The following is a 26441-nucleotide window of genomic DNA, read 5'->3' as shown; positions in this document are numbered from 1 at the left end:
TGCTTAACCATGACCAGATTCTCGTATTTCTCTTCTAAACATTTTATAGCCTTATGTTTCCACTTAGTTCTGGTGTTGCCATGGTTTCAGCAGGTCCCCTGTAGTTCATGGAGCAGAAATAGTGCCTGGAGCCACAGCACTGAGCGATGAGATCTTTCAGAGATGAATAGCTCGTAGCACTGTGCCCTCATGGATAGATTAATGTTTTCTCAAGGCAGGGTTCCCGATAAGGTGAGTTCCCCACCCCATGTTATAACACAGCTCACCAAATAGGCTTCTAAGCCTTCGGAACCACGAGCTGAACCTGTTCTTTTCTTGTTGGTAATTACTCAGCCGGTATCACAGTTCATCACAGCAACATAAAACAGATTAGGACCGAGCTCCATCTTAAGTTGAGTTTAGTTCAGAGCAGAAATGGGTTGAGAGGGTGTGCTTGTTGCTCAAGGATGGCCGGGTTGTTATAACTTTTGATACTTCAGTTTGCAGTACGGTTCAGATCTGTCCCCAGAGCCAGTCTGAGCTTGGGCCATAATCTTCACCAGAGTTCAGTTCCCCAAACCGTTGTCACAGTGTTAAGAGTCAATCCACATCCAAATCATGGCACAGTCCAGAAGTGTAGGCAAAACCTCCTTCTTGTCCACAACCCTGTGTCCTTTACGTGAACCTTCTGTGTCCTCCCACACATACACCATGCCCCAGATCCCCTAAGCTGTCAGGGACAAAGAGAGCAACAAGAGAAGATTCTGCCACCTTCTCCTCCTCGGTGGCTTCCTTCTGTCCCTTCTTGTCTATGTCCTGGTCAAGAACTGGAACTGCCTCGAGTCCAGGAAAACAACAGGACCCTCCCTCAGTGTCGTTATTGCTCTTGAATTGGGGGAGGGGTACCTTCCCCAGTCTGCCTTTGCTGCCTTTTCCAGAATCCTCTGATAGATGGATTTGATCCAGAGAGTTCAGCTTCTTTGGGTCGTAGTGACTGAGTGGAGGATATTTACTCCTAGCTGGACTCATACTCTACAGAGCAGGGCTATGTGGTGAGATGGTGTAGATAGATAGATAGATAGATAGATAGATAGATAGATAGATAGATAGCAAACCTAAGGGGGAAGACACCTGATGTTGACTTCTGGTCTCTACATGCAATACCCACACACACACACATACACACATACCAAACAAACAAATCCATGAGTTAAAAATATCCCAGATGATTATATTTGATATGCATATAATGAACTGAGACATAGTCCTGGTCATCAGGACCCTGCTGTTGACCTAGGGAGCCAAGGTACACATTGTTTGTAACAGAATAGTTCCCTCAAAGGCATCAAAAGCCCTGGGTCTGATGCAAGGCTCAGCCACTAAGGACTAAGGTGGGTGGCATCCCTGAGCTTTGAGATAAGCTAAATGAAAGGAAGTTTTTAATCCAGGATGAACAACACTGCAGATGCTCAGAAGATAAGGGTAGACAGTTGTCTTCTGTGCTGCTTCTCTGGAGTACATTGTTCCCAGGGGACATTATCACCTTGACTACACTATGAGGACAGCGCACCAGCAACTTCCCACCATTTTATACTTTGAGAATCCCATGAACCAAGTGTCACCCATGTCATGGGCTCGAGCTTGGCAGCTCCACAGCAGAAGGCTTTGTGGTGTGGAGGGTCCTCTGGGGGGAAATGTGTGTCTGTACACGGTGATCCCCTGCCTCTGAGGAACAACGGCTTCCGTCGGAATTTGTGGTTTTAGAAACTCAAGTTGTTTGCTGCTTGGATCCCCAGTGTTTAGGTTTTACAATCGGATTTTTTAAAAGATTGTTTGCCTCAAATTTTGGGATGATCTCTTAGGGAAAAGAGACGGGCTATCGCTATTTTGTCTCCTGTCTCAAGCAGGACCATATGCAGGGCTCGACATAGACTACTGAATATAGCAGCCGTTAGCATGGGATGCGAAATGACGAGGTAAAATTGTGGTTAATGCACTAAAAGGCCTCAGCCAGTCATGATGGATCACTGATCTTGTGAAAGGGAAAGTGCAGAAGCCACTAGGCATACTGTGTGCTGGTGTTTGCAGTGTGATGTGTACAAAGTCTCCATGCACAGTGACCGCTGAGCTGCAAGTTTGAGAGAGCATGCGCGTTTACTGCAGGGTTTCTCAGCAGAAAGGAGTGTTTGTTGATGGATCGACACTTGGGGTCATACAGTTCTTTGTTGTGGGGCAGCCCTGTTTGTCATAGAGTGTTCCACAGCCTGCCCGGCCTCTGCCTTTTAGGTGTCAGCATCACCTCTGACACATGGCTATCAAAAAAATGTTCCTAGACATTTCTAAATGTCCCCTAGTCAGCACTGATTTAGAATTACACAGTAATAAGCAGGGACTTGCTTGTTCACTCACCCAACCTGAACTCTCTTCAGAGTATGAGGACACCTAAACAGAGTCTGGAGCAGCCAAAGAAACATGGAGGGGCTTGTCCATGTCACAAATAGGAGAGGCCTACAACCCCGATTTCTTGGCTATATATTCAGATATGTGCACCTAACAAGCCTGCGTTCTGGTTCGAAACCATCATTATTTGAGGCATAGATGATGCGGGGGAAGGTCTGTACAGAAGACGTGGGTTGCCCTTCAACAGAAAGGGATAGGTATGACCTTAAAGGTAAGAAACACGAGAGCTGAGTGTGGCTGAAAGTTTTCTGCAGTCCCAGGATTTGGGAGGCTGAGGCAGGAGCGTGGCAAACTCAAGGCGGGCCTGCTCTTCACAGCGAGACTGTGCCTCAAATCCAGAACAATCTGGAGTGTGAAGCCGCAGCCGAGCATTAACTAGACTGAGACATATTACAGTTCCCAGATTCTGAGTTAGTTCTGGCTGCCTCGGGGCTCCTGGTCTCCATGGCTCCTTCGGTGAGGGCTGCGTGCCTGCGTCAGTTTCCCCTCGCCTCCTGATGCCACCTTGTTGAACTAGCCAGTGTTAGCTGTTGGCCGTGGGTTTTCTTCCGGGTTACTCTCTGCTTGTTCAGTGTCTGGATGAACAGTTGAGCATGTGACTTCCCACAGGTCGGGACGTTCTGAGATGAATCTCTCAGTCTAACTCCTTTACACACACTCAGACCTCTGTGGGAGTTTCTGGACAGCTACATGGGAATAGGGTCCTTTGTAAACGCATCTGTTTTCTTCTCTTGGTCACTCTTCTTTACTCTGGTGGCTCCACTTAGCTGTCTGAGAAGAATATGTTTACTTCCATACTCTCATCCCAGCCTAATGGCATCAAAATATGTCTATGCACCAGCCTAGCTAGGTACCTAGGTAGGTATAAAGACAGACATTTGCCCATGAGAGGCTTTTGTCTACTTTTTCTTTTATAAAAATGAAACTAAGGCCAGTGAGATGGTTCAGTGGGTAAAGATGCTTGCTATGCACGCCTGATCCCCTGAGTTTGATCCCTGGGTTTCTTGGTAGAATCTCAAATATTGTCCTCTAACCTCTACGAATGTGTCACAGCATGTGTGTCCCTCACACACACACATACGCAATGCACACATGTACCCCAACAATGGTAATGAATTAAGTGTATTATTTTACACATTTAGCAAAGTTCATGAAAGTGTTTTCAAGTCCATTTTGTTGATTTAATTCATTACTTATGATAGCATGGCATGATAAAGTTATTTCACGATTTATGCAACTCTCCCATATAGATGATCATATATACCTAGTTTACATTACATTTCTCATTGATATAATTAACGTGTGTGTGTGTGTGTGAGTGTGTGTGTGTGTGTGTGTGAGAGAGAGAGAGAGAGAGAGAGAGAGAGAGAGAGAGAGACTGACTTTAGGTCCCAGAGGTGAGTGGATGATTGTATTTTGATTTGATTTGATTTTGTTTTTAAAGTAGAGGAGATTTTTATTGTAGATGTAAAGGAGGAAGCAGGCCAAGTCGAGAGTCCAGGCTGAACATATCCAGCAGACCGCACTGGACTGTGAGAAGGGAGAGCGGGAGGGAGAGCCAAAGAGGAGCCTCGGCCAAGAGCGGATTTTGATTTTAAATAGCACTGCCAGTTAGCTTAGACAGTAATGTTTTTCACTTTTTCTGATACCCTAGGAGACCATTCTTACCTGTGCACTTTTCTATGGTTTGTCTTTTGTTGTTAATGATGCTTTGTAAGAACGTTTCACATATTAGAGATCCATTTTTTTTCTAATGATAGGGTTTTGAAAGTATCCTTTGTTTAATTGGTTTATGTTCCATTTTTCCTTTTGAAACTCTAGTAGATTTCTTTTTTTTTTTCTTTTTCTTTTTTTTTTTTTTTTCGGAGCTGGGGACTGAACCCAGGGCCTTGTGCTTGCTAGGCAAGCGCTCTACCGCTGAGCTAAATCCCCAACCCCCTTTTGAAACTCTAAAGAGAGAGCACATTATAGTCTAGCTTTTTCCAATACAGTTATTTTTGTGCTTGTACTATTGTATGTTGGATAATTTTTTTTAGTAGACAGTGGTGCCACATTTCACTTTATTTCCTCCAGACGGAGACCCACTTGTGCCTGTACTCCTTATACGTCTCCCATAGAATTGCAAGATCACTTTTGTTACGTATTAAATTACATACTTCTTAAATTTTCAGTAATCTGTGTCTAGCTTTTCGAGGGCTGAGATAGAACATGGTGGTTTGTTGTGTAATGGGTTCTCTCTCTACTTCTCTCTCCTGGGGGAAGCATGGCTTGACAGTACTTCACCTTGCAGCCTGGTCTGGAAGCTTCGAGATAATGCTCATGCTAGTTAAAGCTGGAGCCGACCAGAGAGCCAAGAGCCAGGTAGGCATGTGGGTCCCACAGGGGCCTGAGCTCTCACCTCCCCAGGGGGCGGGAGCTTCTGGGGTTCTGAGGTAAGTAGACTTCCTCTATCACCCTGACTCTCTTCAGGAAGGAATGAACGCTCTCCACCTGGCAGCTCAGAACAATAATCTGCACATTGTGGATTACCTCATTCAAGACTTGCACCTGCAGGACCTGAACCAGCCCAATGAGGTATGCCTGGCTACTCCCCATCAGCTCAGCTTCTTCCTGCCTGGGCGGGGCCCCCAGAGCAGCAAGCACACACAGGCTTGGCCCTGTAGCCAGCTCCTCCTCTCTCTGGTAGACCACAGGACAGGAGGAAAGTGTTGCTGTTGGCAGTGGTCCAGGCTTCTGCATGGAGAGAGAAGAGGAATCAGAGAGACCACAGCCAGCCTCCGTCCCTTTATATCCCCTCACCTTGGCCAGGATTCAAAGGTTATCCACCTCCATCCATATTTAAACCGTGAGCCTAAGCTTTATTCTGTGGTGTCTGACATTTTTTAAAAGATATTTGAACCAAAATTTTGCAGAAATCAACCATGGGCTATAATGCCCTTACGATATTGTCTAGGTGCCTTTTTATTTTATTTTTATAAGTGATTAATAAGACCACCTTTACCTTATGACTGTCTTAATGTGCTAGGCATAGAGGGAAGGCCTAGGGCCTTGTCTTAGTTTGAGTTTTTTTTTGCTGTGAGAAGACACCATGACCTCAACAATTCTTATATCGGGAAACATTTAATTGGGGCTGGCTTACCATTTCAGGGGTTTAGTCCATCATGGTGGGAATCATGGCAGTGTGCAGGTAGACATGGTGTTGGAGAAGGAGCTGAGAATTCTACATCTTGATCTGAAGGTAGCAGGAAGAGACTGTGTGTCCCCACAGAGACTCTCTTCCTCCAACAGGGCCACGCCTCCTAATAGTGCTGCTCCCTATGGGCCAAGCATTCGAACACATGAGTCTGTGGGGGTGTGCTGGCTGGTTCTGTGGGTCAGCTTGACACAAGCTGGAGTTATCACAGAGAAAGGAGCCTCCCTTGAGGAAATGCTTCCATGAGATCCAGCTGTAAGGTATTTTCTCAACTAGTGATCAAGGAGGGGAGATCACTTCCCTTGTGGGTGGTATCATCCTGGGGCAGGTAGTCCTAAATTCTATAAGAAAGCAAGCTGAGCAAGCCAGGGGAACAATCCAGTAAGCAGCAGCCCTCCATGGCCTCTGCATCCACTCCTGCCTCCAAGTTCCTGCCCTGTGTGAGTTCCTGTCCTGACTTCCTTTGCTGATAAGCTTCAATGTGGAAGTGTAAGCTGAATAAACCCTTCTCCCTCCCCAACCTGCTCCTTGGTCATGATGTTTTGTGTAGGAATAGAAAGCCTGCCTAAGACGGGGCACCAAACCTATTTAAAACCCCACAGACTTAGAACATACACTGCCACATGGGCTCTTGACTCTTTTGTGGGAGATAGTGGTATATAGGAAGGGGCGGACAAGGTGCTGGGTTCAGAGGCAGAAGCAGGTTCAATGCCAACCATCTCCTCTTCCTCGTCTTCATTTTTTGAGATGGGAGTTTGCTATGTTGCCCAGGCTGCTCCTGAGTCTGTAATCCTCCTGCCTCAGTCTCCAGAGTGCTGGAATTAGGCATGTACCACCAGTTTTTCCTACTTCACAAGTTTCCTGTTAATTGTGTCTACCATCTCATGGTGCTTGTCCCTTCTCTTCCTGTGGCAATCTGCTAAGTAAAAGGCCCAGGAGCTCAGTGGTGGGTACAGCATCCATGGAGAGACCTTAGGAGCAGAGACTACAAGAGAATGAGCCCAGGGGGGGTCACTGAGATGGATAGGGGAAGACTCTCAGAGTTTATTTTTATTCCTATAATAAGCCTGGACTAACGTAACAGACAATATCCACTGTTTTTTCTAAGCCATCTGAACGAATGGAGCTTGCTGGGGTTTGGGGGAGGAAACAGAGCCGTCATTCACTAGGTACAGAATTTCACTTCTGGAAGACGAAAAGAGTTATGGAGATGCCCGGTGGGGATGCTTACAGAATGATGTAAAGGTACCTGGTCCAGGGCTGCTGAGACGGTGGGGTGGATAAAGAGGCACTTGCCACCAAGCCTGATCCCTGGAAGGTGATCCTTGGAACCCACCCGGTAGAAGAAGGAAGGCGGCTCTCACAGCTCTCTGACCTGCACCCACACCCGGTAACATGCACACACACCCTCACACACAAAATAGTGAATGACTAAACCTAATATCGCTGAGCTCTGTACTTACTAATAATCAGAGTGGGACATTTTATGTTATGACTATTTGACAGTAATAACAAAAAAAGTGGGAAAAGAAGCCCATTTGGAGGTAGGGGTAGGAAGTAATGGCTTTGACTTATCACTCATGTGAAGATATGGCGAAAACCCATCATGCAGGCAGGATTACTCTCTCATAGTGCCACTCTCTTGCCTGGACACTGCTCACCAGACAGCGCCTGTGCTTCTAACAGGATTAGTAAAATCCCTTTCTTTGGCTTCAAGGCAGTTCTAGACTCTGACAAGAGAAGCTTTACGAGGAAGAGACCTTTAAGACAAAGAGGATTTAACTGGGCCTAAGAGAGTTTGGATGGAGCTTGGGGCGTTCTCCTAGCTGTACAGCCCTAAAGTCACTATGATGTCACCAGAGGAGAGAGATTCGAGCCAGGAGTTTGAGGCCAAGCGGTCTAAATGTTTTGAATCCATATGTCTGTTGGCTTCCATTTGTGATCAGAACTTAAAAAATGGTGATGTTGGGAGAAGGGGATGTAGAAGGGAAAGTGCAAAGGCCGTTTGCATGTTGGCTGAAAGTGGACGGTTTGGTTATGCTTCCTCCCACTGAGCACTTTGGGAACATTTACTAGTGGAATCTGAATGGGAAGTCTTTGTAAGTCTTTGTGAGTCAAAAGCAGCCCCTCTTCGGGGGAGGGGTGGTAGTAAATGGTGGAAGAGGATTGAGAACACATCTGTTTTCTTGCTCAGGCCTCCTTCAGTATCCACGGGGAATTAAGTCCAGGACTCCTCTTGGATGCTAAAATGGGCAGAAGATCAAATCCTTATATAAAACGGTGTAGTGCTTTCATAACCTACACACAGCCTCCCGTGCCCTTTAAAACACCTCTAGACTGCTGTTAGTACCTGTTTCAACTATAATGCTGCGTAATTTATTAAAGCATATGGTTAAGGGAATGACAAAAAAAAAGGCCTATATGTTTAGTAGATACAGGGTCCCCTCCTCCCCCGAATAGTTTGGATTGTGAATAGTTTTATTCACCCGTGGATACAGGGGTCACATATATCTGAGACAGCATTTAGCCAAAGCTGTCGACTGTACTGTGTAAAGAAAACTCTCTCGGAGTCCATGCCACGCCCCTACCCCTTGCATCTACGACTTAGATGCAAGAGCTACGACTCCAGCTCTGAGCACGAGAGACCTCCCAGCCCTGCTTCACTCTGGGTCTTCCCTTAAACTGGTTGTGCTTCCCGTCGAGGGAAAAGCTGTGAGCTGTGGATGGAGACAGAGAGAGACTTGGTGGGACAGTGTCCGAAGGATTCCGAGGGTAAAGAATGAGTCTGGTGGGTGCTGTTTTTGACCTTGTGTTGCATTCAGTGACTTAATAAACTGGAAGCATAAGATAATTTATAATAGATCATTTCAATTCCTCGGGCTTGTTTACATGCAAAAAATTAAATGCATCTTAAAACATAAATGGTTAAAAATATGAGCTAACAATGGAAAAACGACAAGGAACTGGAACTCTAGACACTCCTTATTCTAGTTAAATTAAGGCCTGGGTTCCTGGGCCAGGAGGCCTAGTGATCTGCTCCAGGCATGAAGCCCTGACTTGGACACTTTTCTTGGTCTTGTCTGGGAAGTTTTCCTGCCTTCCCAATATAGGAGATCCCTTGAGACTGTACTGGATAGAAGCCCGCTTGAACATAATTCAGATGGGTTGGGTTGTTTCTTTAAAAGAATGAAATAACATGATAAGGAATTTTATTTTCAAAAATGCATAAGGTTCTGAAATTCTGGTTGCTATTTTTGCCCAATCATATGTACCTCTGCAAGAACAAAAATTTATATCTTATTATTTATGTCGTACTGTCACTTCCCCTTTCTTTAAGGTACGTTTAGTATTTAAAAGATGAAGATTATGTGGAACGTTCTGTTTTGTGTAACGTGCCTTTTACTCTTTTCTTGGTGACGTCCACAAAGGGCATCCAAAGTTCGAAGACTTAGCTCTTCTGTTGGGAAGCAAGTCATCTGGGATAACTCAGTCTCTCCTGGAACCTCTCACATCTTAGGCCTTCTGGGGGCGTGGATCCTGTGTCACTTTGTTGAGGTCTATGATGTAAAGCTTTGTAGCAACCCAGGGTCAAAAGAGGCGGGCTGTGTTAAAATCCCACAGACCTCCAATCCATGGAGAGAAGTGTGTGTCCTTGCTATGGTTTAAACGTGATTGGTTGCTCTAGTCTTACAGGACTTTAATCCCTGGAGTCATGTGCTAATGACATTAAACCAACTATGGTGTTACAAGGTGGGGCCTCTGGGAAATGATCAAGATTAGATGCAGCCATTAGGGTGGAAACTCCATGATTGAAATCTTATGGTTTTATAACGAGAGGGAGAGACAACACACACCCTCTGTCTTTGGCTTTGGGACTCTTGCAATGTTCCTGGAGTCTGAAAGCAGGAAGGCCTTTCCCAGATGTGGGCCTATACCTTGCTCTTCTAGAAACATGAGTCAAATAAACTTCTTTAACTTTATAAAATAGCCTACTTTGGTATAGTAATGAAAAAAGAACCCAGATACATATTATATTTTATATAATATATTCATATATTAGAATTATAGTCTCCAAATTGATAAACATATATTAAAATTCTTTCTATTACAAGTAACATTCTAATCTTGGCTGAGAATAACAAAGGTAACTCGATAACTTATAAATGAGGTCTTCAAGAATGTGTCTTGCTGGTTTCAGACATGGCGGGTCCAGCTTTTCTTTCTTTCTGCAACTATTGGCTGCCACTCACTGCCTCTAGTCCTCCCTATGCTCTGGGTATGGCGGCTTCCCAGCTTCCAGTTTCTACCCTCAGGAATTTTGACCCAAAGACAAAACGTCCTTTCCTATCAAAGCTCACACCCGAGTGTCACAAGCAATTCTGTCTGGTCTTGTTTGAATCATATGCTCAATTCTGAACCAGTCGCCATGACCAACAGGAGCTATGTGATCACTTTACACAACAGGAAACAATCAGGAGAAGCCTAGCAGTGAGCAGCACTGACTGCAAAAAATGGCATAATATGGAGAGACAGGATGGCCAGCGAGCCATGGTTCCTACAGCTAAGTAGATGGTGCCAAATGTGACCTGTTATAATGCTATGAACCAGAAACCTAAGATCTCCTAGTGCACTGGTTCTCAACCTTCCTAACGCTGAGACACTTAATATAGTTCCTCGTGTTGTAGTGACCTCACAAAATTATTTTGTTGCTACTTCATAACTGTAATTTTGCCAATGTAATGAATTGTAACGTAAGTATTTTTTGGAGATAAAGGTTTACCAAAGGGGTAGTGTCCCACGGGTTGAGAAGCACTGCTTTTCTTAGGCTTGGGGATAAAGTTCTCTTAGTAGAAACCTTTCTAACACGCATGAAACCCTGGACTAAAACACCTGCACCCATGGGACAAAACAAACCTTTTCTTCCTTAAAATTTCTGTCAAATATTTATTACAATATTTTTACGAGAGAGTTTATCACCCTGTGTAGGTCCAAGTGGCTTTGGTTAGGTCTGAATCCGGGAGTTCAAGGTCTGCCATCAGTGTTCTTCATCTCTTTCTACTTCCCACTGTCTGGCCTCGACTTACCAAGTGGCAAAGAGTCATCCTCGCTGATGACTTTACAATAAATATAGACTGTATTAGGAAAATAATCCAATGGCTGACTCTTACTGGCCTTGGATGATGAGTGGCCAACTCAATGTTGTCGTCCTTGGTAGAGGAAGCAAGAGTTTTAAGAGATGCATCAAAATGGTGTAGGGCTGTCCTCCAGAGGAAAAGATTATGGGCAGACATCAGGGAATAGGTGTTTTCATCTCCTGATACAGTAATTAGCCACTTTTGATGTCTCGTCTCCACACAATCACGCTCAGTAGCGCTCCTGTGCTCGCCAGCTATTGCACTGCTCTATGGAACACATCTCATGTGCCTCCCCGGAGGACTCCTCTCTCCTCTCTACTGTTCCTCTTGGCTATCCATTGCTTAGCACAAAGCTGCACATATATGATAAAGTTGTTGGTACCTGAATGGTGTAGGGTGTATGACATTGGTGGTGGTTTGAATACGAATGGCCCCAATATGCTCATAGATTTGAATGCTTGGCCACCAGAGATTGGTGGCATTAGGAGGTGAGGCCTTGTTGGAGTAGGTATGTCCTCATTAAAGTCAGTGTGTCACTCAGGGTGGGCTTTGGGGGTCCAAATGCTTAAGCCAGGTTCAGTGTCTGCCTCTCCTTGCTGCCTGCCTGTGAAGATGTAGAACTCTAGGCTCTTCTCCCACACCATGTCTGCCTTTGTCCTTCCGTGTTGTCCGGCCAAGAGTTCCAACAGGATAACAAGATGCTAAACCTCTGAACTGTGAGCAAACCCCATGGTTTGCTTTTATAAAAGCGACCACGGTCATGGTGTCTCTTCACAGCAATAGAACTACGACGTTGTCTTCATCTAGCATGCACAATGCCTCTTGTGACCCGTTTCCTGATTTATATACTGCTCAGGCTTATTCTCACTGTGACACAAGAGAACAGTGAAAAGGAGAAAAGATTTATTACAGCTCACAATTTCAGAGATTTTCATCCATCATGTCAGAAAGTATGTGGCCAGGAAGCACAGCTGAGCACAGTAGGACAAAGCCAGCACTGGACAGGTCCTCAGTGACCAGCATCCTTCAACCAGACCGTCCACAGTTCTGTTCCCACTAATGCTCTGTTCAAAATTTGAATCTATCCATGGATTAAGCCATTCATTAGGTCAAACCCTCTGTCTAAAATCCAGCCTGGAGACACCATTACAGACCCTCCTAGAGGTACGTCTTACTAATGTCCTAGCCATCTCGCAATCCAACCAAGTGTCAATAAATAAGTTTAACCCCCACACCGCATGTTGTTTATGTGACTCTTCATCTGTGGCTGCCATTTGTGGATATTTATTGTGAGTTGCATCCAGTAACTATCGGTCTGTCATTTTCAAAAGGACTAGACTTTTTCCTTCAACCATATCCCAACTTGCAAGCAGAAAAATGTGGCTCCAACCAATCTGCTCCTTCCCTTACCCCTTCGGTGATTTCCTGAGAATAAGGGAGGCAATTAGCTCTTCAAGCTTTGAAAGGGTGGAACGGTAGGTCATGTGGCCTAAGGATCATGAATGATGTGAACGTTTTGGTGCTAGTTTCTTTCCCCAGCTTCTGCACATTCCTGGACACAGATCTCCACGGGGCTGAGCTGAGCAGATGTTTTCCATTTTGTTTTAGGCACTGGACTATTTTAGCCTGTTTCTCTTCCTTTTTTTCCTTCCTTATAAGCAATCAGTGGTCTTGATCTTTTCGTTAAACGCCATTAGCTAGCGATTCGCTGACAGACTCAGAATGCTATTTATAGAATCTCGCACCCTCCTTACGTTGAAGGCGTCTCGCTAAGTCTCCAATTAGCACACCGAGCCAAGTTTCCTTTTTTTTTTTTTTTTTTAAATTTTTTAAGTTGAAGAAAATTCATCTTAGGCAGTTTTGTCATCCAGTTTCCTTTTCCATTTTTTTTTTCAAAAATAGCCTGAGTTGAAAAATTAAGTTTTCTGTGCATCTTTCACTTTTCTTGATGGTATTCTGGCTACTGCAAATGCAGTCTCTGTCACCAACAGGAAAACCTGGAGAAGTCACTACTATTCAAATAGTTTATGTTTGAAAAAGCCGATACAAACACCTGTCTCCCCTGGAGTTGCTGGATGCCTCTGCTTTCTTTTTCCTTTCCTTGTCCAACAGACCCATCCTCAAGAGCTTTCTGATTGCTCCTCAGAAATGCAACACCCAGTGAGCATGGCCTCAGATTTTGACTGCGCAGGGGCCAGAGAGATGGCTCAGTGGTTAAGAACACTTGCTACTCTCGAAGAGGACTTGGGTTCCGTTCTTAGCATCAACATGGAGGCTCACAAACTGTTTCCAACTCTAGTTTCAGGGGATCCAGTGGCCTCTTGTGGCCTCCGAGGGCACCAGGCACGCACACAGAGCACATTTATCCACTCAGGCTTACGTATACCCCTTAGCTAAGAATAAATACGCCGTTAAGAACCAAGTAAAATCCCGCTAACCAAATGTATCTGAATGAGCTTCGTGTGTGCTGGGCACCGAAGAATTTCTGTGTCGTGTGTTTTTATTGGTGAGGCAGCGTGACGCTCAGATGCTTCAATCAGGGTGTGGCACAAGCTAATTTCTCAATAACTGGCTGAGTGGAAGAAGTGCCCACCCACTCAGGAATCCTTGCTACATTTGCCATGGCGTCTGATGGTCAGGTTGTGATACAGTGCTTCTCTGACGCTCTGGAGGGCCTCTTCTGAACACTTGTGCCCGTGAAACTGAGTCAGCGTCGGTGTGGGGTTCCTCGCAGTTCTGATGACAAACTAGAGCTGGATGTGGCTTGGGTTCAGCGAAATGACCATTCCCTCCCTCCGAGAAGGGCCCAGAGTGATATGACCATCTTAGCCACCCCATCGCCTTAAAATGCTGCCCGCTGCCTAACAGTTCTGCCAGTTTTCTGCTAAGTATATGCTCAGTGTGGAATCCACGATTGATTTTCAGAGAGGAAGAAAACCATTTCTTTTGGCAGCTGAGAAGGGCCATGTCGAAATGATTGAAAAGCTTGTCTTCCTTAATCTCCATACCTCAGAAAAAGACAAGGTGAGTCAGTCTTAGATTTTTTTTTTTTTTTTACTGAGGACAAAGAAGATCGTTGCGGGGATTAACAATCAGTGTGCAGGTTCCATGACAGGTCATTTCTGGTCCACAGTAGAGTTCTACTGAGAGTATCATGGTAAAATCCATCCACTTTTGCTGTAGATTGTCATGATTGGTGGGTGGGGTTTTGTATTGAGACAAGGTCTATCTATGTCAGCACTTCGCAGCCTTCCTGATGCCGAGACTCTACTTCAGTTCCTCATCATTTTGTGGTGACTCCCAACCATAGAATTATTTTCGTTGCTACCTCCTATCTGTAATTTTTGTTACTATTATGAACTGTGATGTTGTTACTATTATGAATCATGATGTAAATAGCTCAAATGCAGGATATCTGATATGCGACCCCTCTGAAAGGGTCGTTGAACCCCCAAAGGGGTCATGCAATCCACAGGTTCATCCTGCTCTATGTAGCCCTGGCTGTCCTGGAGATTAGGCTGGCCTTGAACTCACAGAGATCCTGCTGCCTCTGCTTTCTCAGTGCAGAGATTAAAGGAGAGTGTCACCATGCCTGGCTATGATTGGTAGTTTTTGCTGCATAAATGTTTTAGAATTCGTTTATTTCATGTATTTTTCTACTCCATGTTCAGTTTGACACTTCTAAACCAGAAGCTTGATGAACTTGGCCTCAAAGTTGCTTGTAATGCAGTTTCCTAAATGGAGGTCACTCTCCTCATAAGCCCAACCCTCACCTATGCTTTCTTGAGGACTGCTGTGGACTTGGGCCCACGTTGACTGTGAAGGGAAATCCTACAGGTGGCCATTTGTATGGGCCTCTCTGATGACTTTCTTAGGGGAAATTAATTCCCTCACAGGGAATTACAGACCTAAGAGGTTTGCACCGAACATCTTTTGATATTTGTTACACATGTAAGATTACAGCTCAGGTTGACTTTCATTGGTGTATCCTAACATAGGCTAGGTTCAATTATTTTCTTTCCTTTTTAAATTTTTTTTTTGCTAGAAAATCAGTACCAGGGATGGCTCAGTGGTTAAGAGCACTGACTGATCTCCCAGAGGTCCTGAGTTCAATTCCCAGCAACCACATGGTGGCTCACAACCATCTGTAATGAGATCTGATGCCCTCTGCTGGTGTGTCTGAAGACAGCGACAGTGTACTCAACCATAAATAAATACATCTTTAAAAACAAAAGAAAAGAAAACCAGTACCAAATTCAAGCAAGAATGATTTTTTTCCTCCCTACGTGTTCAAATAGCCATGACTTTTCATTTTAAACTTAAACATTGATAAGCCTTAGTTAAAACCAGATAATAGCTACACTCTGCACTGTAACTTAACCAAAGTAAAAGCTTCCCAAAGCTACACTGTGCCCTGGTGTTGGGGGTGCGTAGGGGGTGTTCCTCGGCACAGCTAATTTCACCGGGGATGCATCTCTGTGTTTGCAGGAGGGGAACACGGCCTTACACTTGGCTGCGATGCACGGCCACAGCCCAGTGGTGCAGGTGCTACTCACTCAGTGGTCAGAAGTAAATGAGACCAATGAGGTACGCGGACATGCGCATTCCAGCTGGGCGTAGGACTTAAGGGGCAGGACTGGCGGTGCTTTCTAGAAAGAACCGGAAATCCAAGGCGTGCCACTCGTATAAAATGCTGAAGAGTCCTGGTTTTTTTTTTGTTTTGTTTTGTTTTTGTTTTTTGGTTTTCTTTTCTGTTTTCCTTGCAAGTATTCTTAGACAGGACATTTGTTAATTCCCTCAAAAGCCGTTTGCAAGAATAAGAGAGGAGTGAATGATACCAAAGAACGCTGTCTTCCAGACACACAGGAGCCTGTGGCACAGCACAGGGCCTGCACGGATTCAAGACAGATGGGGGTCCCAGCATTGAGAGGGAGAAGTGTACCCAAGCCTCCAGCTCTAACCGAGGGGCTGTCTCCAACCGACAACTGCTTGCAAAGGAAAAACAAGTTGTCTCCAGTTGTGTCTCACTGGACATAAAGCCACACTTAAGGGTAGATCCCACTCTGAGCAGTAGATGGCCAACACAAAACAGCTATTGTTTTTTTTTTTTTTTTAACAAAATCTCAACCATTCAATTTTACCAAAGATGACTCAGGAGTCAGGGGGCGAAAGTCTGCTAGTTCTGAGAGGCAGAGAAAGCACCCAGCTGACCTTCCTCCTTAGCCAATGTCCCAAAAGAAAAGCGCGCCTTCTCCACACTGTCTCCCAAACCCTTCCAATGGAATGTTCCTCCCTTCTACTTCCTGTGCGCCTACCTCCCTGACTTCCTCTCATTCTCTATGCTTTTTCCCTATGCTAACTCCCTGTCAACTGGTTGCTGGCTCTACCTCTTGACCTATGGTTGACTTTATTTAATCCTGTTTACAACAAACAGAAAGCTCTTGGATTAAAGGTGTCTGCTAGGAGTAAGCCACACCAAGATTAGAAACAGGTTTTTCCAGTAAACAGCACAGTCTCCAGTTTTACAGTGTGACCGAACATCCTGCAACAAAACTCCATAAATTGGGTTTTTTTGCTCATGTGGTGGTTTTTTTTTTAATTAATTAATTAATTAATTAATTTTTTTTTGTCTCATGTGGTTTTGTTTGAATATTTTTTGTCTGACTGGTTTTTGCTTGTATATTATGGTTTCAGATTTTTGTGGCTTTATGGGTTTTGTTTGTGTGTTTCTTTGTTTTTTTTTTGTTTGTTTTTTTATTCTGCTTTTTGTTTGTTTGCCTGTTCCTTCTCTAGAGAGGGAGGTAGGGAGGGAGGGAGGGAGAGAGACAGAAAGAGAGGGGGGGAACATGGGGTGGGTGAGTTGAGAGAACATCTAGGAAGAGTTGAAGGATGAGAACCTGTGATCAGAGTATATTGCACAAATAAAATTGCTTTTCAATTAAAAAAAAACAAGAAAAAGCCATTTGTTTTCAGATTAAATATGTGTTTTTACACTAAAGGACAAGAAAGGCATGGGGGAAAACATATGGTGTTGGGCTACATTCGATTATAGCTATATATTCAGTGTGCCGTGTAAATCTATTTCAGAAACCAAAGCCTTCACGTAGTAGGTGATCTGCTGTCTCATGCTATTCCAATGGACTTTGGCAGAGAGAGTTGGCTTTTGTTGTTGTTGTTGGTGGTGGTGGTGGTGGTGGTTGTTTTTTCTGGTGTGTGTGTCTCAACACATACACACCTGCATAAACGATACGGTGTGTCATGGGGACTGACCTGGTCAGGAGGACAAAAGGCTAGCTGGGCTGAGTAGGCTAAGACAGGTAGATGATGAAAGGCTCTGGCCACCAGATACTTGGTTTTCTTGTCTACAAGATGAGGATAGCATGAATCCTGCCCTGCTAGGATTGTCATGTGATTTGACTGTACCAGAGTGTATATGGTCTTGGCAGTATTTGTTGGCATGTAAATGCTAAGTAGTGCTAATGACAACAACAAAAAGATTCGTGCATAAATGATATTGAAAGTATGCTGTTTGTCAAAGTATTTTTTATTCCATGCCAAGGGGAAATTAATTTTAACTTCCTTTCCCTTTTGTCAGAATGGAGAAACCCCATTCATGTTGGCTGTTGTGGGAGGTCATGAAGAATGCAGTCGAGTGCTCCTGGCAGGAGGAAGTGACGTCAACATTCCAAACAAAGTAGGAATCTGGGCTGCGGTCAATCATACAGTGGCACAATGACTTAGAATATTTTTTTTGGAACTCTGGTCCTTAATGGACGGATTGATGGAATTTTATAGAATTAAAATCTTAGTATGCGTTCTTTTCATAAGAATTAATGCTCACAAAGATAGCCTCTATTAGTGTCTCTTCGGAAGCAATGCCGTTTTTCCCCAATTCATTTCGGGAAGGCTGAAAATGAGACAGAAGGAGCAAGACCCAGTTACAGTAGGTGACATTCTCACTCCTCTTGTTGACAGCAAATACTAAAGAAGAAAAGAGTTTGCTGTGTGAGCTCCATGGGTCATCTTGGGCCTGAAGAAGGCAGGATGCCGTCTGCCTCTAAATATAAAATACTTCTGTATTTAATCATGGTGCTAACACACTTTAAAACTTTCAAGCTGATGTCTTAGTTATTGCTGTGAAGAGACACTGTGAACAAGGCAGTTTATAAAAGAAAGCATTTAGTTGGGGCTTGCTTATAGTTTCAGAGAGTGAGTCCATGACCGTCATGGTAGGGAGCACGGCAGCAGGCAGGTATGGTGCTGGAGCAGTAGCTAAGCTTACATCCTGATCTACACAGCAGGAAAACTAAGAATGGGCCTGGCACGCCCTTTGACACACCTCCTCCAACAAGGCTACACCTACTAGTCCTTTCTAAAAAGTCCATCCATTGGGAACCAAACATTCAAATATATGGGCTCATGGGGGCCATTCTTATTTAAACCACCACAACCACATTACTAGCTTTTTTTTTTTTTTTTTTTTTGGTTCTTTTTTTCGGAGCTGGGGACCGAACCCAGGGCCTTGCGCTTCCTAGGTAAGCGCTCTACCACTGAGCTAAATCCCCAGCCCCACTAGCTTTTTTATAACAAGAATCTATAATCTAGAATGAGCAAGAGTCTAATCATACCATAATGGCTATGCAGAGGTTCAAACGCATGCTGGTAGCTGTGTCTTCAGACAGGCACCACATTTTTCTGGTTCATATTAAATTGCAATGAAAATAACTTACGACAGAAAATTCAAATGGTACCTAAAAGAGTAGGTAATAAAAAAGTGTCTTTCTCCAACTCTACAGTTCATTTCTGCTCCACGGAACTCAGGTCTTTGTAGTTTACTTAGCCTCCTAGGAAGTTTCCATGCATTTGGAATGGGTGACTTCATTGAGCATTCAGGAACAGTAGCACTCTCTCTGGTTTGTGCTGCTCTGCACTTTTTTAAAAATTTTTAAAAAAATTTTATTATGTATACAGCATTCCACCTGCATGTACACCTGCAGGCCAGAAGAGAGCATTGGATACCATTACAGATGGTTGTGAGCCACCATGTGGTTGCTGGGAATTGAACTCAGGACCTCTGGAAGAGCAGACAGTGCTCTTAACCACTGAGCCATCTCTCCAGCCCTGCACTTTCTTTTTATTTTAATCTTTGTATGAACACAAGGTGCGAACAGTTCCTTTACAAAAGGTACAGGGCCCCAAACAATAAGATCTTCTACCCTTGTATACTGCTGCTGTGAGTAGATGCTTCCAAAAAACAATTTGTTACTGTCTTTTCTGTCATGATGGAAAATTATAATAAGAGAATAATCTAAAAGGAGGGAAAGAAAATCTAGGTCCTTCCTTAACATAGATGCTGATGTTGCTATCGATGGCCAGAGAAGCCATACAACCTGTAAGTGCCATGAATAGCAAGAGGTAGCCAGATAAGAGTTTGGCGAATGTGTTGAATGGAAAAAAATATGTCGCCATTAAAAATCGCAATGCACAAACCTGGGTGTAGAAACAACATCCCTACACATAAAATGAAACAAGTCTTAAGAAATTATAATGGAAAATATGACAAACATTTTTACAAAATATGTAAAATGTATACTGTAGACCACTAATCAAAAGTAGTGTAATAAATGCTAATAATAGTTAGATTTACATAGACATTGACAAGTATCTTAAGAGGGAGTATAAATCAAAAATAGTCATGGGTTGGGGATTTAGCTCAGCGGTAGAGCGCTTGCCTAGGAAGCGCAAGGCCCTGGGTTCGGTCCCCAGCTCCGAAAAAAAGAACCAAAAAAAAAAAAAAAATAGTCATGTACTTCTCAGTGATGTTGCAAGGTTACTGATGCAACGAACAAACACAGAGTAAGCATGAGTGGCTGCAGCCAGATGTGACAGCAGCAGCCCACACAGCACTCATGATTGCTGCTGTGGAAGCTGTGTCTCAAGATATCTGTAAATACAATGTATCTTTCAGTCACCTCCTGCAAACACAGAGTAAGAATTCAGAGTGTGTCAGCTGCAGAGATGGTTCCCGAGTTAAGAGTACTCGCTGGCTGCTCTTCCAGAGGATTCTAGTTCAGTTCCCAGCACCCACATCTTGCAATTTACAGCCATCTGAAACTCCAGTTTTAGGGGTATTCTACCCTTGCCTCCACAGGCACCCACAGGCAGACATACTTTTATACTTATACCCAATTAAACATAGTAAAATTAAATCCTTAAAAAAAAGAGAGATAAAGAGTTCTGGATGTGGAAATCTGCCGCGTCCCCCAAGACCATCCACTCCATGTCCTCGGGATGCCCTCCCTGCTGAGCAGGGCTCTGAGGCTCACTCCTTGGTCTGAACCTCATAGTTTCTACATTAGCTTATTCTGCCTTTGCCGGGATTTAGCTTTGCGGTGGTTTTCACATGAGCAAGCTCACATCTCCCTGTCTAGGAGAGCAGACTCCCACTATCCCCCATCTTTGAGTAAGAGGCTCAGCTGGTGGAAGTTGCCAGAAGGTCACATCCAGCTCCTACTTGAGCACTTGTTTGAATAGGTTTGTTTCTCCCAAGTCACTGAGGAGTTTAATCTCCAGTGCCTGAGGTAGCAGTGCCAAGGGCAGAGAGGTAGTCAGTCCAACCGTGGTATTTGAGGTACAGCCTTCGGAAGGTGAGTAGTTCGTTAGGGTGGAGCCCCATGATTGACTGAGCATATCCTGGTAAGTTTATGAGAAGAGGAAAAAGACCCTGTGGACGCAGATGCATACCATAGCATTGTGATATGGTGCAGCCTACAGTACTGCCCCTGAGCCCACTCCATGAGATATGGACTTCTTTTTACACAACTGAGAAAAGTAAGCCTCGTTTCCTTATAAATTAGTACCTCAAGTATTTTGTGATAGTAATGAAAACTTAATACAAGTTCTAGAGGTTTTGGCCTTTGTTCACTAACATAGTTCCTAGACAAATAATCCCAGCACTCATTATAGTCCAGAACCGTTCCCACTTATCCTGAGGAAGACTCCCAGGAAATAACGAGTGTGGTGGCCAGCGCAGCAGCACACATGATCGAAGGTGGTTTGGACGTCATTTTGCTTTTACACCTGTAGAGATGCGTTCAGTCATACAAATGCCTTTACCTTGCTGACACCAACCTCTGGCCTCTAGAAAGTGGCTTCTGCGTTCTCTTGTACCTCCCTGTTGCTAAGGAGAGAAGGGACACAGCTGAATCATTTCCGAGGAGATAATTGGAGCAGGACTATGGATTTGGCTGTAAGCGGTCTTCCTCCATTTGTGCTAGATGGAGAGACTGCCCAGCATGGGCCATGGGCTCTCTTTAGCATTGTGTCAGGTGCCACAGGCCATAGAATGACTTTCGTAGACTTTAAAAACTCAAGCTTCTGGAGCCTTACATCACATCTAATTAAATGTATTTAAATACCCCTACCCTTATAATATACACACACACACACACACACACACACACACACACACACACACATATATATATATATATATATATATATATATATATATATATATATATCTCCACCATTACTCTAAGTGGGTTTTTAATTTTTATTTTTAATCATTTGGCTGCAGTAAACTTCATCTAATTTTTTACATGATTGATTTCTTAGAACACTGTGTATATACTTGGGAATTTTCAGGAGGTTAAAAAAAAGGAAAACTGTAAGTCATTTACAAATGTAATGAATATTTTATGATATTACATTTAACAATCAATGAAGTAGGAACGTGTCAATTAAATATTTATTCACTTCAATTTTGAGGCTTTCTTTTGGTACCTTGAAACTAGTAATTAGTATCTTTTTCTTAAGTTTCACATATTTCTAGGGGCTGGAGAGGTGGCTCAGAAGAACACGGGCTGCTCTTCCAGAGGACTGGTGTTTGATTCTTAACACCCACAGAGTGGCTCCTAACTGTCTGTGGCTCCAGTTCCAGGGGATCTGGTCTCCATGGGGACCAGGGATAAACCTAGAGTACAGGCATACATACAGGCAAAACACACATACACAGGAAAGGAGATAGCTGCACCTCTCTTTTTTTTTTTTTTTTTTAATTTTATTTTTCGGAGCTGGGGACCAAACCCAGGGCCTTGTGCTTGCTAGGCAAGTGCTCTACCGCTGAGCTAAATCCCCAACCCCTGCACCTCTCTTTATTTCCCACAAACCTATAGGACATGAACATTGTGCCTGTGTGGGTGGGTGGAAGTTTACAAAGCCCTACAGTTTCTACCTGAGGACACTGGCTTTGAGTTCTTCAGACATTACTTTCAAATCAGAAACCTAAATCGGTGGATGCCTCTGTCATTCTGATCTCAGTCTGAATGTCACCGTACCCCAACATGTATTCTTGGTCATTCAATACAAAATAGCTGCCCGGCCAGCCTGTTCTGCCTTGTTTTTATTTGTTTTGTTTTGAGTTGGGATTTCTCTGCGTAACCCTGACTGTCCTGGAACTAGGTCTCTAGACCAGGCTGGCCTGAAACTCACAGAGGTCCAAACCTGCCTCTACCTCACAAGTGTTAGGATTAAAGGTGATTGCCACCATGCCTGGTTCCAGTTGGCTCTTTAAGTTTACATTGTAGCTGACAACAACCAGCCAAGAATAATAACACCAAGAATCTGTCGATTAGAGTTCACTCTAAAGTTATTGATATATCAACTACCAGTCCCCCAAGCCATGGATCAATAATGCGTTGTCTACCCTACTGGCATCTCATATCAGGTATCTAGTAGATATGCTTACAAATATATCCTCCTGACACGGTTTGTCACACAATGAGTGCTCAGTCATGATTGTGGAATGAATAGAGTGCTATTTATTTCTCCATCATTACTGTGGCTTAAAAGAAAGAGGTGGGAGGATATTACAGGAAGAACGGGGAATCTCATGTTCAGAGACACCCATATCTTAGTCCAATAAACCCGTGAATGTGTGGCTATGTGGCAAACTCGGCTCATTACTATGAGATTATCCTGGGTTATGTGATCATAAGCGTCTGTTAAAGTGAGGAAGGAAACAGGAAGGATCAACTAAATACCACTGGATTTTGAAGATGGAGAGAAGGGGTCATGAGTCAATGTATTTAGGCCTCTGGGAAACCAGTTCTCCCGGCAGCCTTCAGAATAGAACTTGGATCAATGAGACCCACATCAGACTTCCTGACCTTTAGAACTTCCTGATGATACTTTAAAAGCATTTTTTTAAATGATTGACCAGTTAATGTTAACAACTAATCTTTTAAAAAATATTTACTTTTAAAATATTCACCTTCCGTCCCGATCACAGCCTCCCTTCCTTCTCTCCATCCAGTTCCACCCTTTCAAATCCTTCCCCCATTACCCCCTCCAGACCAAGCTGCACATTTGCCACAAACCAGATTTGGTTTTAGGACACTAAGTTTGTGGCATTAAAGAAAACAAATATGGGTGGTTATACTGCTTCTGCAGATGGAGAGAAACAGGCCTGTACTCACTACCCTTCCAAACCAGGCCACACAGCCTTTCGCATCCGCTTAAGTCATGGATCAGGCACTCCCATGACCCTCTGCTCAGATTATCTATTGCTTCACGACCAACAAGCAAACCTCTGCGGCTTAAAGCCCCAGTGTGGTAATATCTCTCATGGTGTGCCATCTCAATGTACAAGAGAGTCTCTAAGGATTAAATTTATGGACAGTGCAATGTTGTAGAAGGACATGTGTATAACCTATAAGCTTGTTCGAGGACATATTGGCCAAAGGACATTCTTAAGGTCATTACTTAAGATGTTTGAAATAAAATTGTTGGCCCTCTGGATCAATAGCAAGAGTCTCAGGTCCACAGTTAAACAAGAAGTTGTTAGGCAGATGTCCTTGCAGGAGTAATATTTTTTTTAAGATTTATTTTTAACTTTTACATGTGTGTATATGAGTGTGCGTTGACATGATACATACGTGTAAGTGCAACTGCACACAGATGTCGTAGGCACTGGGAACCAAACTCAAATGCTCTGCCAGAGCAGAACATGCCCTCAAGTGCTGTGCCATTTTTCCCCCCAGCTTCCGGGGTTATTTTTTCCAGTAGTCTCAGTTCCTTTTGTGTAAGAGTGTTGTCCCGAGAGTCTTTTGTGCATAGTTCTTGTGGTGATTTGAAAGAGAATGATTCCATAGGTTCATATATTTGAATACTTAGTCCCCAGGTGGCAGAACTGTTTGGGAAGGATTGGGAGGTGTGGCTTGTCATAAGAGGTGTGACATTAAAAGCCCATACCTTTCCCAGTTATCTTTCTGCCTCGTGGCTGTTGCCTCGACACGTAAGCCCTCAGCTACTGCTTCTGTCTACCTGCTGCCATGAGCTCTGATTCGATGGCCAGTGACTCGCCTTCTGAAGCCCTAAGTCAATAAACTCTTCTCTGAGTTGCCTTCGTAACAGTGTCTTGTCACAGCAACAGAGAGGATGGCAGCTCTCATCATTAGTTACACGTACATCAGACCCCTCTCTTAGAATCCCCTGGTATGACTTATTCATTTATTTGGACTGATCAAAAGGAAGTCTATTTTGATTCCGAAAACTTTCACAGTGGGTCGATCTGAGGTAATCCTTCCTCCAGTGTGTTTACACGATTGCGGTGAGAGGTTGACTAGGGGTTTGGTCATGTACAGTTTTATTTGAACTAGATATCCAAGACGGCGCCCTCACTTCCTTGGAAACTGATGGCAGCTGGAAGGTCAACTGGAGCATCAGCAAGTGGCCTCTATGTAAGGGTCACCTGTGGATAGCTTGGTAGCTGGCCCCAAGAGAATCAAAAGCAGGAAGGGAAGGGGTGGAAGCTGCTGGGCTATCTAGGGGCCCTGCCTGGGACCAACTCTATCATTTCTGCCATATTCATTGGCCAAAGCAGCTGCAGGTCCACTTAGACTCAAGGGAGTAAAGAAATGAGTCCTAGCTGTTGGTAGAGGAATGGTAAGTAGGTAAGTCAGGGGATACTAACTAGCCACTTGGAGGGAAGCAGTTGTCAAAAATGCCCTTATACAGAGGACCCGAATGCATTTTATGGCAACCTTATAATCAACCGTTACTAAGGCATTGGCTTGTATTGTCATCAATTCTCATGTTAGGCTGCTTGGAGACTGACTGGAGGCTAACCAAGAGGAGGGCACAATTTTGAGCTGAGGACCACTTGGCTCTGGCACTAAGTGAAGATACTTAGACCCCAGGGGGCAGTACAAGTGAGTGATTGAGAGTTGTGAAATGAGTTGGGCAAAAGGGACACTTTGCATAGGTGGAATTCCTATGAATTGAAGCCATTCCTGGCAAAGAAGGGGAGAGCCTGGGATAAACAGAGGCAGAGGCCAGAAACCACCGAGGTTGTTTGTCGGTTCTGTTTTGTTTTGTTTTGTGTGTGTGTGTGTGTGTGTGTGTGTGTGTGTGTTTTGTTTTGTTTTGTTTTTTGTTTTTTGAGGCCAATGTCAATCACCTAACTCAAGTAAAGGATTTGCTGGAGACCACAGTGGTAAACTCGATTCTGGAAGCAGGAATTTAACTGACATGTGCCTGAGTCATAATGTCTCAGTGTCTTAGGTTAGGCTGCTGAGGAGGAGGGGGAGGAAGAGGGGGAGGAGGAGGAAGACGACGACGACAAAGCTGGGTGACTTAAGCAGCAAGCATTTATTTCTCGTCGTCGTTGGAGATTGGAATCAAAGCCTGGGTAGTAACAGTGTCCGGTTCTCCCAGCTTCCCTGGTAACCATTTGTTGGGCCTTCCCATGCCTAGAAAGGAACCCTGGCCTTTCTTACATGGCAGGAACACTTTCATGAGGGCTCCACTCCCACAACGTCACCTCGTCCTGACGTCACCACGTCCCGGCGTCACCACGTCCTGACGTCACCACTTCCACATCTCAGCCCATTAGGATGAGTTTTGAAGACGCAGCCAGGCCCTATGACGTGGCAGTAGAAGACACTTTGGAATGATAGACTTTAGGTTGATCAGAAACACGTTGCGTTTCCTTCTTTAAATCGTTGTACTGTTTTGTTGTATATAGTTTACCGAATACCAAACACCAAACAATAATGGAACCCACCCCTCCCCCATCTGTTCATTGCAGCTCAATATCAGTGCTTTGCAGACAGCGACCCGGAACGGCCACACATCTCTCGTCAACTTTCTTCTCAGTGAGAACGCTGATTCGCAGCAGCAGAAGGAAGTGAGTCTAATCAATACAGGCTTGGGTGCTGGGCCCGTGAAGCTGGTTATGCAAGTGCCCCTGGCAGACACACACCGCCGCCGCCCGGGATGAGATATTTCACAAGGAAGGGATTCTTTTGGGGGGAACATTGGCTTTTTTTGTTTTAAATCTTAATCATGAGAAATAAAATCCAAGCGTTAAATTTTAGAAAGTCTCTGAAATCCCTGCACAAAACAAAATCTTTGTTTTTAAAACAGTCAGGTTGGCTACAGCAAGTCTCAGGTGTCTGGAGGTGCCTTGACTCCGGTAGGAATCTCATCTGTCTGGGAAATGCCCGCTTCCGCAGCGGCTGCCGCCACTTCGGGATGTTAAGAAAATGGATTGTTCCCCGTCTCAGAATGATCTTGTGGGGTTTTTTTTTGTTTGTTTTTTTTCAAAGTCAATCCTTTTTTACTGATTGAGGTTTTTCTGAAGTTTAAATTGGCTTTGGCAGAACAAACAC

At 44.1% G+C, this 26441-nt stretch overlaps 1 protein-coding gene across 6 annotated transcripts in view; it reads left to right on the top strand.

Annotated features, from left to right (window-relative positions):
* Ankdd1b (ankyrin repeat and death domain containing 1B) overlaps positions 1-26441 on the top strand; it is a 63762-nt gene that overhangs the window by 13226 nt on the left and 24095 nt on the right. For 3 of the 6 annotated variants that reach the window (XM_087639018.1, XM_087639024.1, XM_087639027.1), the window contains exons 4-9: positions 4702-4800; positions 4909-5013; positions 13693-13791; positions 15256-15354; positions 17363-17461; positions 25859-25957. In XM_087639018.1, coding sequence (XP_087495144.1) covers positions 4702-4800; positions 4909-5013; positions 13693-13791; positions 15256-15354; positions 17363-17461; positions 25859-25957 — 600 coding nt within the window. The remainder of the gene's footprint in view (positions 1-4701; positions 4801-4908; positions 5014-13692; positions 13792-15255; positions 15355-17362; positions 17462-25858; positions 25958-26441) is intronic. The other 3 variants (XM_087639022.1, XM_087639029.1, XM_087639021.1) reach the window with 2 other exon arrangements.

This window comes from Rattus norvegicus, chromosome 2, assembly GCF_021556685.1.
Source record: "Rattus norvegicus strain SHRSP/BbbUtx chromosome 2, alternate assembly SHRSP_T2T, whole genome shotgun sequence".
NCBI lineage: Eukaryota > Metazoa > Chordata > Mammalia > Rodentia > Muridae > Rattus > Rattus norvegicus.
The sequence above is the reverse complement of the archived record's forward strand: the minus strand, read 5'-3'. Positions and strand labels throughout refer to the sequence as shown.